The 16,765-nt window shown below is 55.4% G+C and overlaps 1 protein-coding gene across 1 annotated transcript in view; it reads right to left on the reverse strand.

Annotated features, from left to right (window-relative positions):
* GNAI2 (G protein subunit alpha i2) overlaps window positions 1–4,102 on the reverse strand; it is a 51,461-nt gene extending 47,359 nt beyond the window's left edge. The window contains exon 1 of the mRNA XM_073645174.1: window positions 3,739–4,102. Within this exon, the coding sequence (XP_073501275.1) occupies window positions 3,739–3,856 (118 nt within the window). The 5' untranslated portion in view covers window positions 3,857–4,102. The remainder of the gene's footprint in view (window positions 1–3,738) is intronic.
* Window positions 4,103–16,765: the final 12,663 nt, after the last annotated feature.

Below are 16,765 nucleotides of genomic sequence, written 5' to 3' on the forward strand. Positions count from 1 at the left end.
CCACACCTCCCCGTAGAAGCGGCGACCCCATGAGCAAATCTCCCCCACACCTCCCCGCAGAACCTGCGACCCCAGGAGAAAATCCCCCCCTCACACCTCCTAGTAGAAGCGGCGACCCCATGAGCAAATCTCCCCCACCTCCCAGCAGAAACTGCATCTCAAGGAGCAAATCCCCACCACCTCCCCGCAGAACCTGCGACTCAAGGGGCAGACTTTGCCCCCCTTCCCCGCCCCAACCGCAGGCTCTGGCGATCCCAGGAGAAACCCACCACCCCAGCAATCCCAGGAGCCCCCCCTTTCCCCTCCCGCAACGACCACAGGAACCCCCTCCAGCCCAGACTGGACTTATATCAAAGGGGCCTACAGAAAATAAAGTGCCCCCTGCTCCGGCCGTTGAAGTAACGGGTCATGTGATTCTTGCTCATAATCGCCAGCGACCTCAGGACCGGGGGAGATGGACCCCGATCAGGTGAGCGCTGCACAAGTCACAGATGTTCTGTCTGAGGATTGTATTCCGGCCCAGTTACAGAATGTGGCAGAGCCACGACGGCCGCTGATCTCCGGACGTCACCACAGGGAACAAGAGGTTAACAGAAGGGGCCGACGTGGGAAGAAACGGCAAACAAAAATAGAGCGTCCGAATGTGAGTGAGGAGAGGAGATCAGCGGCCAACAGCCCTGCGTCTGCTCATTCCTCACCATTATCAAGCTCTGCTGCTGTCAGTGAATGAAGACTCGGCCTCTGGACTCGATACAATGTTTCCAGTCTATGAATAGTACAAACCTCGCCTAATCTGAGGGTTTGATACAATGTATCAGTGCCAGTTGATTGTTTCAACTTGATACAACTGTAACAAACCCTCAGCAGTGTGAGCAAGACTAGGCCAGGAGTCGTGCAGGTGAAGCCAGTGTGCACAGAGGCCGGCGGTCGCTGACCACTCCTTCCATTATAGCAACGTCTGCGGCCGGATAAACAGGACAATAAATTCTGCTGCAGCTGCTGAAACGTCCCGAGTGACGGATGCATCAATAAACGGACACAGTAACAACGAGCGCGGACCACCCTGCGATCACAGGGAGGAAGAAGAGTTACTCTGGGCGCCATGAATCTTCGGACTGCGTGGAGCACGGCACAGTCTGGCGGTAAATATCATCCCTTTCCAAAAGAGTAGAGAACTACAAGGCCCAGCAGACAGCAAGATGAATGTCTCCTGCGGTTTGTAGCTCAGGGGCCGCTAGCATCGCAGGCCGCCACAGGCGTCTGACTATACACCAGCATTTACGGGGCACTTCGGGCAAGATGGCGGCCGCAGCGCTGATCTCACGGACGGTCGGTTCTTACTTCTGTATGTGAAAAAAAAATAGCAGCAAAAAACGCCAGGACCGCCGCGGGAAATCACAGGTCAGCGATGGCGACTGCACCCCTCCCCCACACCAGAGGCCCCGAAAAAGCAGAAGTGCGTAAATCATGGCGATGTTTAGGATGTTCCTGCAGAGGGCAAACAGCCGAGGAAGAGTCCGGGGAGGCGGCAGCGGTATTAACTCCGGCACCTGTAATCATGGCAGACACGTAACGTCACAGACGGGCAGGATGTGGCACGCAACCGCCCATGTCTTCCTGCCATCTTCTCACACCACAAGTCACAGGAAGCAGCCGAGGACCGTTAGCCCGGCAATCAGCGGAGAGCCCCCCTGCAGTCACGGAGGAGGGCCCGCGGTCATCACCAGCTTCCCACAATCATATGAGAAACGGTGGACGTACAGAGGGGCAGGCCGCCGGCCGGCGCGGGGGGACGACGTACAGAGGGGCAGGCCGCCGGCCGGCGCGGGGGGGGCGACGTACAGAGGGGCAGGCCGCCGGCCGGCGCGGGGGGACGACGTACAGGGGGGCAGGCCGCCGGCGCGGGGGGACGACGTACAGAGGGGCAGGCCGCCGGCCGGCGCGGGGGGACGACGTACAGAGGGGCAGGCCGCCGGCCGGCGCGGGGGGACGACGTACAGAGGGGCAGGCCGCCGGCCGGCGCGGGGGGACGACGTACAGAGGGGCAGGCCGCCGGCCGGCGCGGGGGGACGACGTACAGAGGGGCAGGCCGCCGGCCGGCGCGGGGGGACGACGTACAGAGGGGCAGGCCGCCGGCCGGCGCGGGGGGACGACGTACAGAGGGGCAGGCCACCGGCCGGCGCGGGGGGGACGTACAGAGGAGCAGGCCGCCGGCGCAGGGGGGACGGCGACGACGACATACAGAGGGGCAGGCCGCCGGCCAGCCCGGGGGTGGGGCGTACAGAGGGGCACAACCCCTGTATACAGTATATGCACCCCCTGTATACAACCCCCCCCCGCACACACTGTATATATACACCCCCTGTATATAACCCCCCGCACATACTGTATATATACACCCCCTGTATACAGTATCTAGACCCGCTTTATACAGTATATACACCCCCTGTACACTATATATATACCCCTTGTATACAGTATATACACCCCCTGTATATAACCCCCCGCACACACTGTATATATACACCCCCTGTGTATACAGTATCTAGACCCCATTTATACGGTATATACACCACCCTGTAAACAGTATGTAGACCCCATTTATACAGTATATACACCCCCCTGCATATATACACCCCCTCTATACAGTATCTAGACCCCATTTATACATATCGTAGATTGTGAGCCCTCGTGGGCAGGGTCCTTGCTCTTCCTGGACCAGTCGCTGTCACATTGTGTTCAAGATTATTGTAAGTGTTTTTATTATGTAAACCCCTTTTTTCACATGTAAAGCGCCATGGAATAAATGGCGCTATAATAATAATAAATAATAATAATAATACACCCCCTGTATACAGTATATACACCCCCCTGTATATAATCCCCCCGGCACACACTCTATACATACACCCCCCTGTAGACAGTATATCCAACCCCTGTAAATAACCCCCCTCAAACACTGTATATATCCACCCCCTGTAGACAGTATATACACCCCCCCTGTATATATCCAACCCCTGTATTAAACTCCCCGCACACACTGTATATATACACCCCCCTGTATACAGTATATACACCCCCTGTATATAACCCCCCCGCACACACTGTATATATCCACCCCTGTATACAGTATATACACCCACTGTATACAACCCCCTGCACACACTGTATATATCCACCCCCTGTATACAACCCCCCCGCACACACTGTATATATCCACCCCCTGTATACAACCCCCCCGCACACACTGTATATAGCCACCCCCTGTATATAACCCCCCCACACACACTGTATATAGCCACCCCCTGTATATAACCCCCCCGCACACACTGTATATAGCCACCCCCTGTATACAGTATATACACCCCCTGTATACAGTATATACACCCCCTGTATACAGTATATACACCCCCTGTATATAACCCCCCCCCGCACACACTGTATATATCCACCCCCTGTATACAGTATATACACCCCCTGTATATAACCCCCCCACACACACACTGTATATATCCACCCCCTGTATACAGTATATACACCCCCTGTATATAACCCCCCCCTGCACACACTGTATATATCCACCCCCTGTATACAGTATATACACCCCCTATATACAGTATATCCACCCCCTGTATATATCCACCCCCTGTATACACTGTATATATCCACCCCCTGTATACAGTATATCCACCCCCTGTATACAGTATATCCACCGTCTCCCCCAGAGGCCGCACTCACCCAGCAGCAGCAGCTTCACCTCCCGCGCCGCCTTCTCTCCGTCCTCCCGCAGGTTTTTGTCGATGTTCTTGGATCTCTCGGCCGCCGCTTTGTCCTCGGCGCTGACAGTGCAGCCCATGGCGGCGATATGTCGCGACAACGCCAAACGTCCCGATAGAGCGTTAGACCGAGAGCCCCGGGCCCCGCCGCGACTCCCGAGCTCCTCCACCCCCGCGATAGCCGCGATATCCTCTGCGACAGAGAGAGATGAAACAGCGACCGCCAGACACCCGAGCCAGACACAAGTGAGGGGACGCCCTGCGGGAGTGCGCGGCCGCCCGGAGCCCCGCCCACACTACGCCCAGGAGCCCCGCCCTCCCACCACGCCCAACCAAAGCTCCGCCCACCTCAGAGCCGTTATGTGAGGAGAAAAAGAAAGACCCAGAACGGCCGATACCGAGCGTCACCGGAGAGGAGAAGGAGGAGCGGGCGATACCGAGCGTCACCGGAGAGGAGAAGGAGGAGCGGGCGATACCGAGCGTCACCGGAGAGGAGAAGGAGGAGCGGGCGATACCGAGCGTCACCGGAGAGGAGAAGGAGGAGCGGGCGATACCGAGCGTCACCGGAGAGGAGAAGGAGGAGCGGGCGATACCGAGCGTCACCGGAGAGGAGGAGGAGAGGGCGATACCGAGCGTCACCGGAGAGGAGAAGGAGGAGCGGGCGATACCGAGCGTGACCGGAGAGGAGAAGGAGGAGCGGGCGATACCGAGCGTCACCGGAGAGGAGGAGGAGAGGGCGATACCGAGCGTCACCGGAGAGGAGGAGGAGGAGGAGAGGGCGATACCGAGCGTCACCGGAGAGGAGAAGGAGGAGCGGGCGATACCGAGCGTGACCGGAGAGGAGAAGGAGGAGCGGGCGATACCGAGCGTCACCGGAGAGGAGAAGGAGGAGCGGGCGATACCGAGCGTCACCGGAGAGGAGAAGGAGGAGCGGGCGATACCGAGCGTCACCGGAGAGGAGGAGGAGGAGCGGGCGATACCGAGCGTCACCGGAGAGGAGGAGGAGGAGCGGGCGATACCGAGCGTCACCGGAGAGGAGAAGGAGGAGCGGGCGATACCGAGAGGAGAAGGAGCGGGCGATACCGAGCGTCACCGGAGAGGAGAAGGAGGAGCGGGCGATACCGAGCGTCACCGGAGAGGAGAAGGAGGAGCGGGCGATACCGAGCGTCACCGGAAAGGAGAAGGAGGAGCGGGCGATACCGAGCGTCACCGGAGAGGAGAAGGAGGAGCGGGCGATACCGAGCGTCACCGGAGAGGAGGAGGAGAGGGCGATACCGAGCGTCACCGGAGAGGAGGAGGAGGAGAGGGCGATACCGAGCGTCACCGGAGAGGAGAAGGAGCGGGCGATACCGAGCGTCACCGGAGAGGAGAAGGAGGAGCGGGCGATACCGAGCGTCACCGGAGAGGAGAAGGAGGAGCGGGCGATACCGAGCGTCACCGGAGAGGAGGAGGAGGAGAGGGCGATACCGAGCGTCACCGGAGAGGAGGAGGAGAGGGCGATACCGAGCGTCACCGGAGAGGAGAAGGAGGAGCGGGCGATACCGAGCGTCACCGGAGAGGAGAAGGAGGAGCGGGCGATACCGAGCGTCACCGGAGAGGAGAAGGAGGAGCGGGCGATACCGAGCGTCACCGGAGAGGAGGAGGAGCGGCCGATACCGAGCGTCACCGGAGAGGAGGAGGAGGAGGAGCGGCCGATACCGAGCGTCACCGGAGAGGAGGAGGAGCGGCCGATACCGAGCGTCACCGGAGAGGAGGAGGAGGGGCCGATACCGAGCGTCACCGGAGAGGAGGAGGAGGGGCCGATACCGAGCGTCACCGGAGAGGAGGAGCGGGCGATACTGAGCGTCACCGGAGAGGAGGAGGAGAGGGCGATACCGAGCGTCACCGGAGAGGAGGAGGAGAGGGCGATACCGAGCGTCACCGGAGAGGAGGAGGAGGAGCGGGCGATACCGAGCGTCACCGGAGAGGAGAAGGAGGAGCGGGCGATACCGAGCGTCACCGGAGAGGAGAAGGAGGAGCGGGCGATACCGAGCGTCACCGGAGAGGAGAAGGAGGAGCGGGCGATACCGAGCGTCACCGGAGAGGAGAAGGAGCGGGCGATACCGAGCGTCACCGGAGAGGAGAAGGAGGAGCGGGCGATACCGAGCGTCACCGGACAGGGGAGAAGGAGGAGCGGGCGATACCGAGCGTCACCGGAGAGGAGAAGGAGGAGCGGGCGATACCGAGCGTCACCGGAGAGGAGAAGGAGCGGGCGATACCGAGCGTCACCGGAGAGGAGAAGGAGGAGCGGGCGATACCGAGCGTCACCGGACAGGGGAGAAGGAGGAGCGGGCGATACCGAGCGTCACCGGAGAGGAGAAGGAGGAGCGGGCGATACCGAGCGTCACCGGAGAGGAGAAGGAGGAGCGGGCGATACCGAGCGTCACCGGAGAGGAGGAGGAGAGGGCGATACCGAGCGTCACCGGAGAGGAGAAGGAGGAGCGGGCGATACCGAGAGGAGAAGGAGCGGGCGATACCGAGCGTCACCGGAGAGGAGAAGGAGGAGCGGGCGATACCGAGCGTCACCGGAGAGGAGGAGGAGAGGGCGATACCGAGCGTCACCGGAGAGGAGGAGGAGGAGCGGGCGATACCGAGCGTCACCGGAGAGGAGGAGGAGAGGGCGATACCGAGCGTCACCGGAGAGGAGGAGGAGAGGGCGATACCGAGCGTCACCGGAGAGGAGAAGGAGGAGCGGGCGATACCGAGCGTCACCGGAGAGGAGGAGGAGAGGGCGATACCGAGCGTCACCGGAGAGGAGAAGGAGGAGCGGGCGATACCGAGCGTCACCGGAGAGGAGAAGGAGGAGCGGGCGATACCGAGCGTCACCGGAGAGGAGAAGGAGGAGCGGGCGATACCGAGCGTCACCGGAGAGGAGAAGGAGGAGCGGGCGATACCGAGCGTCACCGGAGAGGAGAAGGAGGAGCGGGCGATACCGAGCGTCACCGGAGAGGAGAAGGAGGAGCGGGCGATACCGAGCGTCACCGGAGAGGAGAAGGAGGAGCGGGCGATACCGAGCGTCACCGGAGAGGAGAAGGAGGAGCGGGCGATACCGAGCGTCACCGGAGAGGAGGAGGAGCGGGCGATACCGAACGTCACCGGAGAGGAGGAGGAGAGGGCGATACCGAGCGTCACCGGAGAGGAGAAGGAGGAGCGGGCGATACCGAGCGTCACCGGAGAGGAGGAGGAGAGGGCGATACCGAGCGTCACCGGAGAGGAGAAGGAGGAGCGGGCGATACCGAGCGTCACCGGAGAGGAGAAGGAGGAGCGGGCGATACCGAGCGTCACCGGAGAGGAGAAGGAGGAGCGGGCGATACCGAGCGTCACCGGAGAGGAGAAGGAGGAGCGGGCGATACCGAGCGTCACCGGAGAGGAGAAGGAGAAGCGGGCGATACCGAGCGTCACCGGAGAGGAGAAGGAGGAGCGGGCGATACCGAGCGTCACCGGAGAGGAGGAGGAGCGGGCGATACCGAGCGTCACCGGAGAGGAGGAGGAGAGGGCGATACCGAGCGTCACCGGAGAGGAGAAGGAGGAGCGGGCGATACCGAGCGTCACCGGAGAGGAGGAGGAGAGGGCGATACCGAGCGTCACCGGAGAGGAGAAGGAGGAGCGGGCGATACCGAGCGTCACCGGAGAGGAGGAGGAGAGGGCGATACCGAGCGTCACCGGAGAGGAGAAGGAGGAGCGGGCGATACCGAGCGTCACCGGAGAGGAGAAGGAGGAGCGGGCGATACCGAGCGTCACCGGAGAGGAGAAGGAGGAGCGGGCGATACCGAGCGTCACCGGAGAGGAGAAGGAGGAGCGGGCGATACCGAGCGTCACCGGAGAGGAGAAGGAGGAGCGGGCGATACCGAGCGTCACCGGAGAGGAGAAGGAGGAGCGGGCGATACCGAGCGTCACCGGAGAGGAGGAGGAGGAGCGGCCGATACCGAGCGTCACCGGAGAGGAGGAGGAGCGGCCGATACCGAGCGTCACCGGAGAGGAGGAGGAGGGGCCGATACCGAGCGTCACCGGAGAGGAGGAGCGGGCGATACCGAGCGTCACCGGAGAGGAGGAGGAGCGGCCGATACCGAGCGTCACCGGAGAGGAGGAGGAGGGGGCGATAGCGAGTGTCACCGGAGAAGAGGAGGAGGAGCGGGCGATACCGAGCGTCACCGGAGAGGAGGAGGAGCGGGCGATACCGAGCGTCACCGGAGAGGAGGAGGAGGAGCGGGCGATACCGAGCGTCACCGGAGAGGAGGAGGAGGAGCTGGCGATACCGAGCGTCACCGGAGAGGAGGAGGAGGAGCGGGCGATACCGAGCGTCACCGGAGAGGAGGAGCGGGCGATACCGAGCGTCACCAGAGAAGGGCGATACCGAGCGTCACCGGAGAGGAGAAGGAGGAGAGGGCGATACCGAGCGTCACCGGAGAGAAGGAGGAGAGGGCGATACCGAGCGTCACCGGAGAGGAGGAGGAGAGGGCGATACCGAGCGTCACCGGAGAGGAGGAGAGGTTGATACTGAGCGTCACCGGAGAGGAGGAGAGGTTGATACTGAGCGTCACCAGAGAGGAGGAGGAGAGGGCGATACCGAGCGTCACCGGAGAGGAGGAGGAGCTGGCGATACCGAGCGTCACCGGAGAAGGGCGATACCGAGCGTCACCGGAGAGGAGGAGGAGAAGAGGGAGATACCGAGCGTCACTGGAGAGGAGAAGGAGCGGGCGATACCGAGCGTCACTGGGGAGGAGGAGGAGCAGGCGATACCGTGCGTCACCAGAGAGGGGGGGAGGAGGAGCAGGCCATAACGAGCGTCACCGGGGAGGAGGGGGAGCGGGCGATAGCGAGCGTCACTGGAGAGGGAGGAAGAGTGGGCGATTCCGAGCGTCACCAGAGAGGGGGGAGGAGGAGCGGGCGATACCGTGCGTCACCAGAGAGGGGGGAGGAGGAGCGGGCTATACCGTGCGTCACAGGGGAGGAAGAGCAGGGTGTTATCGGAGCGGCGGAAGGAAGAGCAGTGTGTTACTGGAGCAATGGTGGAAGGAAACGCGGGGCGTTACCGAAGCGATGGCGGAAGAGCGGGGCATTACTGGTGCGGCGGGAGGGGAACGTTGCCGGGAGTTACATAAGACAAGCTCGGGGTTTTTTAAAGCAATGTGGGCAGTCATGTGATCAGGACAAGCCCGGGGGAGGGGAGTGGCTGCAGGGGGACACTTAATTAGCACAACCACAGGGAGGCGCTCTTGTCACGTTGCCCTCAGTGATGTATGACCCTTGCTGCAGTAAAGCCTCGTGCACGCTCTATGCGGTACTTTCCTCGCTTCTGCGCTGGAGGCGGCGTGGCTTGTGACACAATTCTGGAACCCTGTTTGCAGCAGTCTGGTGGCGGTGCTGCGTCAGCCGGAGTGTAATGTTCTCTATCGTTTGTCTCGCTTCTGATTGTGACGCATTTTTCTGTTCTCTTCCTCGACCTCCACTCCAGGTTACAATCACACGGGTGGGAATCGACCGCAGTGAAATATGCACTAAGCTTGTCTACAGTCTACATCGCATTCATGTGACTGCAGTTTTTGCAACCCCAGAATCTGCATGAAAAAGCAGAGGATTGGTCCCATCGAATGACAATAGGACTGATCGCTGTGCACATATGCGGCAGTGACATTCCCCTTGAGGTTTGGGGGAATAAACCGCTCCTGCACAGAGAACATTGAGTCTCCTCCATAATGAGGCTGAGTGTTACCAGAACGGCCGTCCGGTTGAGATGCTGTCTCCGTTGTGGATGTGTCGGTGCAGGGAAAAGGCTTTGTCCAGTACAATGATGCAGGAACTTACTGTGAATTTGTGGGACACTTTCCACCAGCACCAATTCTGCCTGATGGGTGGAGCGACTTCATGGTCTTTGGGTTTTACCGTCTGGGGGGCTCCGCACTGGCTGCGTCCCCGTCAATGTGCTTCCAAGAGGCAAGGGGGTCACTGGATCCAGCCCCTCTTGTTCTCGGCGTCCCGTCCATCAGCCGCAGGGTTAACACTCGTCACTATATTCCTTTTCTCTTGTGATGAAGGAGTAGAAGCCGGAGAGCAGATTTCACGCGTTTGTTCACGTTTTTTTTTTTAGTTAATAAATCACATAAAAAACACAGTTTTTCCATGTGGGGCGTTATTGGTCAAATATGGAAAGTTTTTACAAGCAGAAAAGCTTCATGTTTTTTTTTCACAGCTTTTTATGTGCATTTTTCTGGCTGAATAATCTATGTAAAAAATAAGGACATAAAAAAACTCCAGAATTGATGACAAAACGTGTGAATACCTCTTCTTATATTCAGTCGCCAAATTTCGAGCGTTTTTCCATGAAGAAACAGCTGAAGGATGGACATTGCAGCGCCGTGTGACGCTGTGCTCATTGATATCGATAAGCCGGTTGCAGAGCACTCAAGTGAACTGTAGAGGAGAATCTGCATCTAAATCCTCATAAAACCTCTGATCTCACCCTGAACAGATTTTTATTTTTCTTCACTCAAGTGGAAAAAAAAATAAACGGCCGCTATCCCTCCAGAACTGAAGACCTAGCAAGGGTTGGGGATAGACTCTTCTGGAGAGGCCACCCCGGTGTCCACCGAAATCCTCCGTACAGGTCTACTGCTCCAATGAAGGGGCACACATACCCCAATAGACCTCCAGGGAGAACATCCAAAACAGCAATGGACAGAAAAATGAGTTCGGACACGGCTGCACCTCGAGCATCCAGACAGCTTGCCCATGGTGACCCAGACAGGGTCTGAGTGACTTATTGGGGCGATAAGTCCCAACCTGCGCATCCATCTGTATCCAGAGCTATATACCGGCCGCCCAAGTAAAAGTTCCCGATCGGGAGCAGATATTGCGCTTGATCTTAGCCGAGAGGCCTAGTAGATGAAAGAATCTAGAGAGAGGGGGTATAATCCTCCTCTGTCCTGCAACTTCACAAGACCCCATTAATATGCCACTGCCAAGACTGAGGGCGCATGCAGACGTCCGTGGATGTAGGTCCGATCACAGACCCAGTTCATGGACTGGCCGGTGGTCTCCTAACTCAACATGAGCTCCTTGTAGAAATATAAAGCTATCGGGCTCTGAGCCCGAAGAAAAAACAAATGAATGTGACCTTCACTCCTAAGGGAGCCCTCACATTGCATTTAGGCACCTGTTCTATGGCTCATGTCAGGGCTACATCCAAATCCCCCACAAAGTGGGATTTGGACGTAGTCACCAACGGGGCCTTAGACTATAATGGTGCCGACAGCAATCGTGCGCTCTGACGTGCACCATTTTTGGGTGTTTACGCCCATTGGAGACGGATACCCAGACATAGTAGACTGCAAGGCCACTGAACGAGTGCCTAAACACAATGTGAAAGCACCCTAAACATTTTCCCCAACAGAACTGAGGAACAGTCGTCCCTATGGGATAATCCTTCTATACGGTGCAGAAAATGGACATTATCTCCCATGATCCACTGGAAAATCCTGGTAGCAGATAGCATCCAGTTCAGAAGCCCCGTGTGATTTCGCAGAGACTTCCCAGCCGCCCCCATCACTAATCCCTCACATCAATGACATCGTCTCGTTACCCGGCCGCCGCCCTCGCCTTTGAAGCGACATTTTTATTATTTCTGCTCACATTTTACAGGATGCATCTCAGCCCCAAATAAATATCCACAGCGTCACTTTATAGGAGGACGGCGGAATCGGCCCCGGATGACAGATCCACGTATTAGAAGACGCAGTGACTTCTGCTTATTACGTCCTGGGAGCTGAACGTAACAAGATGCATCCAGGACCGACCCAGGATGGAAAGAATCTCCCCCGCAATAATGGCGGCTCACTGTGGACTAAATAAGGACCCCAAAAATAGACAGCGCTTCACATGGATGATGGAAGCCATGAGATAGTGACCCCTTGTATCACCCAGAGGAGGCGCTTACAGACCACCCTACAACCAGAACATTCACCAAGAGTCCGACTGACGGCGAAGATTCCGGAACCGAGACGCCGGACACATGACTGGATACGTGTCACTCTATGTAGGTTCTGCGACTTTCCCATAGGCTCGGCTTAAAGATCTCTGCTTGCTGTCGGTGAATAAAAAACTATTTAATTGACATCTAGTGGTGCACACCCCAACCTGACACCGCCACTGCCAAAGTTGAGGTATGGTTACAGTGTTTCAATACAGAGCACTGAGAAGGTTTGTGCTGCTGCATTTGTCTGAGAATTGTCCGTACTGATACATAATAACGAACCTTCAGCTGTGTGAGCAGGATTAGGTCACTATGGATTTTTAGCCTCTGCGTGTAAATAGGAGGAATCCTAATACATTTCCTAGAGCTGCCTCTTCTCTTTCGTGGTAGCGTCGCAGCTTCCTTTGCTCACATGAGCGGCCGCTCTGTACGGAGCCCCATCCTCCGCCTGGTTTTCTTTTCCATTTCATTTACACGATTATTGATTATGTTCAAGAGAACAAACAACGAGAACAAAGTGCGTAATTCCCAATAGTCCCAGCGCCGTGCTGAGTGTCTGCAACAAAGGAGGGTGTGCGAGCGGTGCACAACCACGTTATCAGTAATGTCAGCCACCGACCACCACTGGCCAAACAGCTTCTCTTCCGCTTGGAGACTGGCTGATAACAGGGAGTAATAGATTGTAGTCTCCGCCCCCAGTAATGGCTGATAACAGGGAGTAATAGATTGTAGGTCTTTTTTATAGATAGAAGAATACAAAACATGACACAACAATAATACATTACAGGACACAAGACGACAAAAACCCGACACAAATCACAGAAAATAGAAGCAAAATAAATCAAACAGAAAGGGGAGAAGATTCGACCTACAGAGAAAGAACAAAATCACCATCACCACAGGAATACAGTGGTGGCCAAAAGTATTGGCACCCCTGCAATTCTGTCAGATAATACTCAGTTTCTTCCTGAAAATGATTGCAATCACAAATTCTTTGGTCTTATTCTCTTCATTTAATTTGCTTGCAAGGAAAAAACACAAAAGAGAATGAAGCAAAAATCAAATCATTGATCATTTCACACAAAACTCCAAAAAAGGGCCGGACAAAAGTATTGGCACCCTCAGCCTAATACTTGGTTGCACAACCTTTAGCCAAAATAACTGCGAACAACCGCTTCCGGTAACCATCAAGGAGTTTCTTGCAATGCTCTCCGGGAATTGTAGACCATTCTTCTTTGGCAAACTGCTCCAGGTCCCTGATATTTGAAGGGTGCCTTCTCCAAACTGCCATTTTGAGATCTCTCCACAGGTGTTCTATGGGATTCAGGTCTGGACTCATTGCTGGCCACCTTAGAAGTCTCCAGTGCTTTCTCTCAAACCATTTTATAGTGCTTTTGGAAGTGTGTTTTGGGTCATTGTCCTGCTGGAAGACCCATGACCTCTGAGGGAGACCCAGCTTTCTCACACTGGGCCCTACATTATGCTGCAAAATTTGTTGATAGTCTTCAGACTTCATAATGCCATGCACACGGTCAAGCAGTCCAGTGCCAGAGGCAGCAAAGCAACCCCAAAACATCAGGGAACCTCCGCCATGTTTGACTGTAGGGACCGTGTTCTTTTCTTTGCCTCTTTTTTTTTCCTGTACACTATGTTGATGCTTTTTCCCAAAAAGCTCTACTTTTGTCTCATCTGACCAGAGAACATTCTTCCAAAACGTTTTAGGCTTTCTCAGGTAAGTTTTGGCAAACTCCAGCCTGGCTTTTTTATGTCTCGGGGTAAGAAGTGGGGTCTTCCTGGGTATCCTACCATACAGTCCCTTTTCATTCAGACGCCGACGGATAGTACGGGTTGACACTGTTGTACCCTCGGACTGCAGGGCAGCTTGAACTTGTTTGGATGTTAGTTGAGGTTCTTTATCCACCATCCGCACAATCTTGCGTTGAAATCTCTCGTCAGGTTTTCTTTTCCGTCCACATCTAGGGAGGTTAGCCACAGTGCCATGGGCTTTACACTTCTTGATGACACTGCGCACGGAAGACACAGGAACATTCAGGTCTTTGGAGATGGACTTGTAGCCTTGAGATTGCTCATGCTTCCTCACAATTTGGTTTCTCAAGTTCTCAGACAGTTCTTTGGTCTTCTTTCTTTTCTCCATGCTCAATGTGGTCACACAAGGACACAGGACAGAGGTTGAGTCAACTTTAATCCATGTTAACTGGCTGCAAGTGTGATTTAGTTATTGCCAACACCTGTTAGGTGCCACAGGTAAGTCACAGGTGCTGTTAATTACACCAATTACAGAAGCATCACAGGATTTTTCAAAGGGTGCCAATACTTTTGTCCACCCCCTTTTTTAGGTTTGGTGTGGAATTATATCCAATTTGGCTTTAGGACAATTCTTTTTGTGTTTTTTCATTGAAGACAAATTAAATGAAGAGAATAAGAACAAATAATCTGTGATTGCAATAATTTTCAGGAAGAAACTGAGTATTATCTGACAGAATTGCAGGGGTGCCAATACTTTTGGCCACCACTGTATATACATAGACAATAAATAAATATTATAAAACCCCCGGCCCAGCTTCATTCATACTACTATATACAATCCCACACAATGCTCACACTATATACGCATAAAACACCGTCCTATATACAAGATTATATACAATAAAACACTAAACCTAATATAACGTATATACAACCGGAAACAAACACTAACCTACTGGTCCCACTGCCTGACCTTACAGTCACCCCCCTTACCGCACCTCATTCACACCACAGAAAACCAAAAATAACAATATATACAATAGTGACATGGACAAAATTTTTATTTTTTTTTATATTTTTATATATTTTGTTTTTTTTTTTAGATATTTTTTTGTAATTTTTAATATATAAAACATACACCTACACTAACTATCCCGCCACCCCTGATCCAGCTCTGGCCACAAAGTTCAGGATTACTCCGAGCTAGGATCAGGCCCCAAAGTTTTTCCCCAGGCGGGGCCTGGACCAGGCCAGATCAGTCCTCTTATCACCGCTGATGAAGAACTCCCCCAAAACCCCCACCCAACCTAACTAAAACCCCCTATTATACATTATATACAATATATACAGAACACAACCTACACACTCACCATCCAAGGCTCAAGTTCGATGCCGGCAAACCTTCTATCCAGGAGACAGAAATACAAAACAAAAATCTAGGGTGGAAAGACATCAGCCCACCACCAGGATATAGGAGTACTACCGGACTAAGGCACCCTGAAGGAAAAGCCCCTCCAGAGACGGGCCGCCCTCCGGGCACCCAGTCCTTCATACTCCAGAGAACGTACCTTCATCAGGTCACCTAGGATGCTCCTACAGACTTCATCTACATGGAGGATTTTACTCTGCGTCGAGACTAAAACTCGTGCGTTCCACGTGAAATACCTGACCACTGCGCTGACTATGAATAAAGTGTCTCGGTCCCTTCTCCCAAGGTCTCCGAACGCTCCATAGGCCCACCTGGCGTAGGACAGAGTAGCCAGCCGCGGCCAATCAATGGAAGCCCCCACCCTGTTGTACACCTCTGTATTAAAGGGACAATGAAGCAGGAAGTGCTCCATGCTTTCCAGCACGTTAGCACAAGCCTCACGGGGGCAATTCCTGTCCTCGGAGCTCCTGTACTTTAAATTGTCCCTCACATTTTGCTTACCATGGAAGCAGCGCCAAGTCAACTCCCAGTACTTCTCGGGGATCCTGCTAGAATTTAACAAACTCAACCCAACCTCCAGATCCCGACTTGGGCAGTCTTTGAGGGCCAATGGACTCTGAAAATGAGAAAGCAAGACCCTCATATCGAGGAGTTTCCTCGGGAGGGACCTCACCTCCCACATTCCCAGACCCCACCGGTGGATCATTTCCAGAACCGGGGTAACGTAAGCCGGGAGATGCCCGTGTGGTGTGCGGAGATCCTTCACTCTTCCCCCTGTCTCCCATTCCTGGAAGAAAGGCTGAAACCATCCCTTGCAGGAGAATACCCATGGAGGAGCCCTCTCTTTCCAGAGGTTTGCCACGTTCACTTTCAAGAAGGTGTTCACTAGGAACACCACGGGGTTCACCATATTCAAACCCCCTAGTCTCCTCGTGCGGTAAGTGACCTCCCGCTTGACTAGGTACAGTCTGTTCCCCCATAACATCTGGAAGAACAGACTGTAGACCCGTGTCCAGAGAGGCTCTGGCAAGACACAGACGCTGCCCAAGTAGATTAGCAAGGGGAGCAGGAAAGCTTTGCACAGGCCAACCCTTTCCCTCAGGGTCAAAGACCAACCCCTCCATTGGTCCACTCTTTGGGCGACACCTTTGATTCTGCCTTCCCAGTTTTTCGTGGGGTAATCACCCTGGCCGAATTCGATGCCCAGGACTTTGGCATGTTCTTGGGGTTCGGGGAGGGTGTCCGGAGGATCAAACCCGGGATCTTCGCCTCCCAGCCAGAGACTCTCACACTTATCCTGGTTGACCTTGGACCCGGATGCCTCCGAGTAGCGCTCCACTTCTGACATCACCACCACTGCCTCCTCTTGCGAAGAAACAAAGACGGTGACATCGTCCGCGTAGGCCACCACCCTCAGGATAGCCTCCGGCGCCGCCCCACCCATCCGCACCCCCGCCAACGGTCCACAATCGATCCTTCTGAGGAAGGGATCGATCGCAAACGCGTAAAGCAAAGGGCTAAGAGGACAGCCCTGACGGACACCGGATCCTACCCCGAAAGGTCGTCCGACCCACCCATTTACCAGAAGGAAAGTCTCAGCCCCTGCATACAAGGTCTTAAGTCAGTCCACAAACCCTCCAGGCAGACCATACCTCAAAAGAGTGGACTAGAGGTACTCATGGTTAACCCGATCAAAGGCTTTTGCCTGATCCAGGGTCAGCAAGAACCCCTTCCAAAGGCCCGCCCTGCCTTGCTCCACGGCCTCTCGGACAACTAGAACAGCAC

This window comes from Phyllobates terribilis, unplaced genomic scaffold (assembly GCF_046119375.1).
Source record: "Phyllobates terribilis strain yellow unplaced genomic scaffold, ASM4611937v1 Scaffold_8__6_contigs__length_399053987, whole genome shotgun sequence".
NCBI classification, from domain to species: domain Eukaryota; kingdom Metazoa; phylum Chordata; class Amphibia; order Anura; family Dendrobatidae; genus Phyllobates; species Phyllobates terribilis.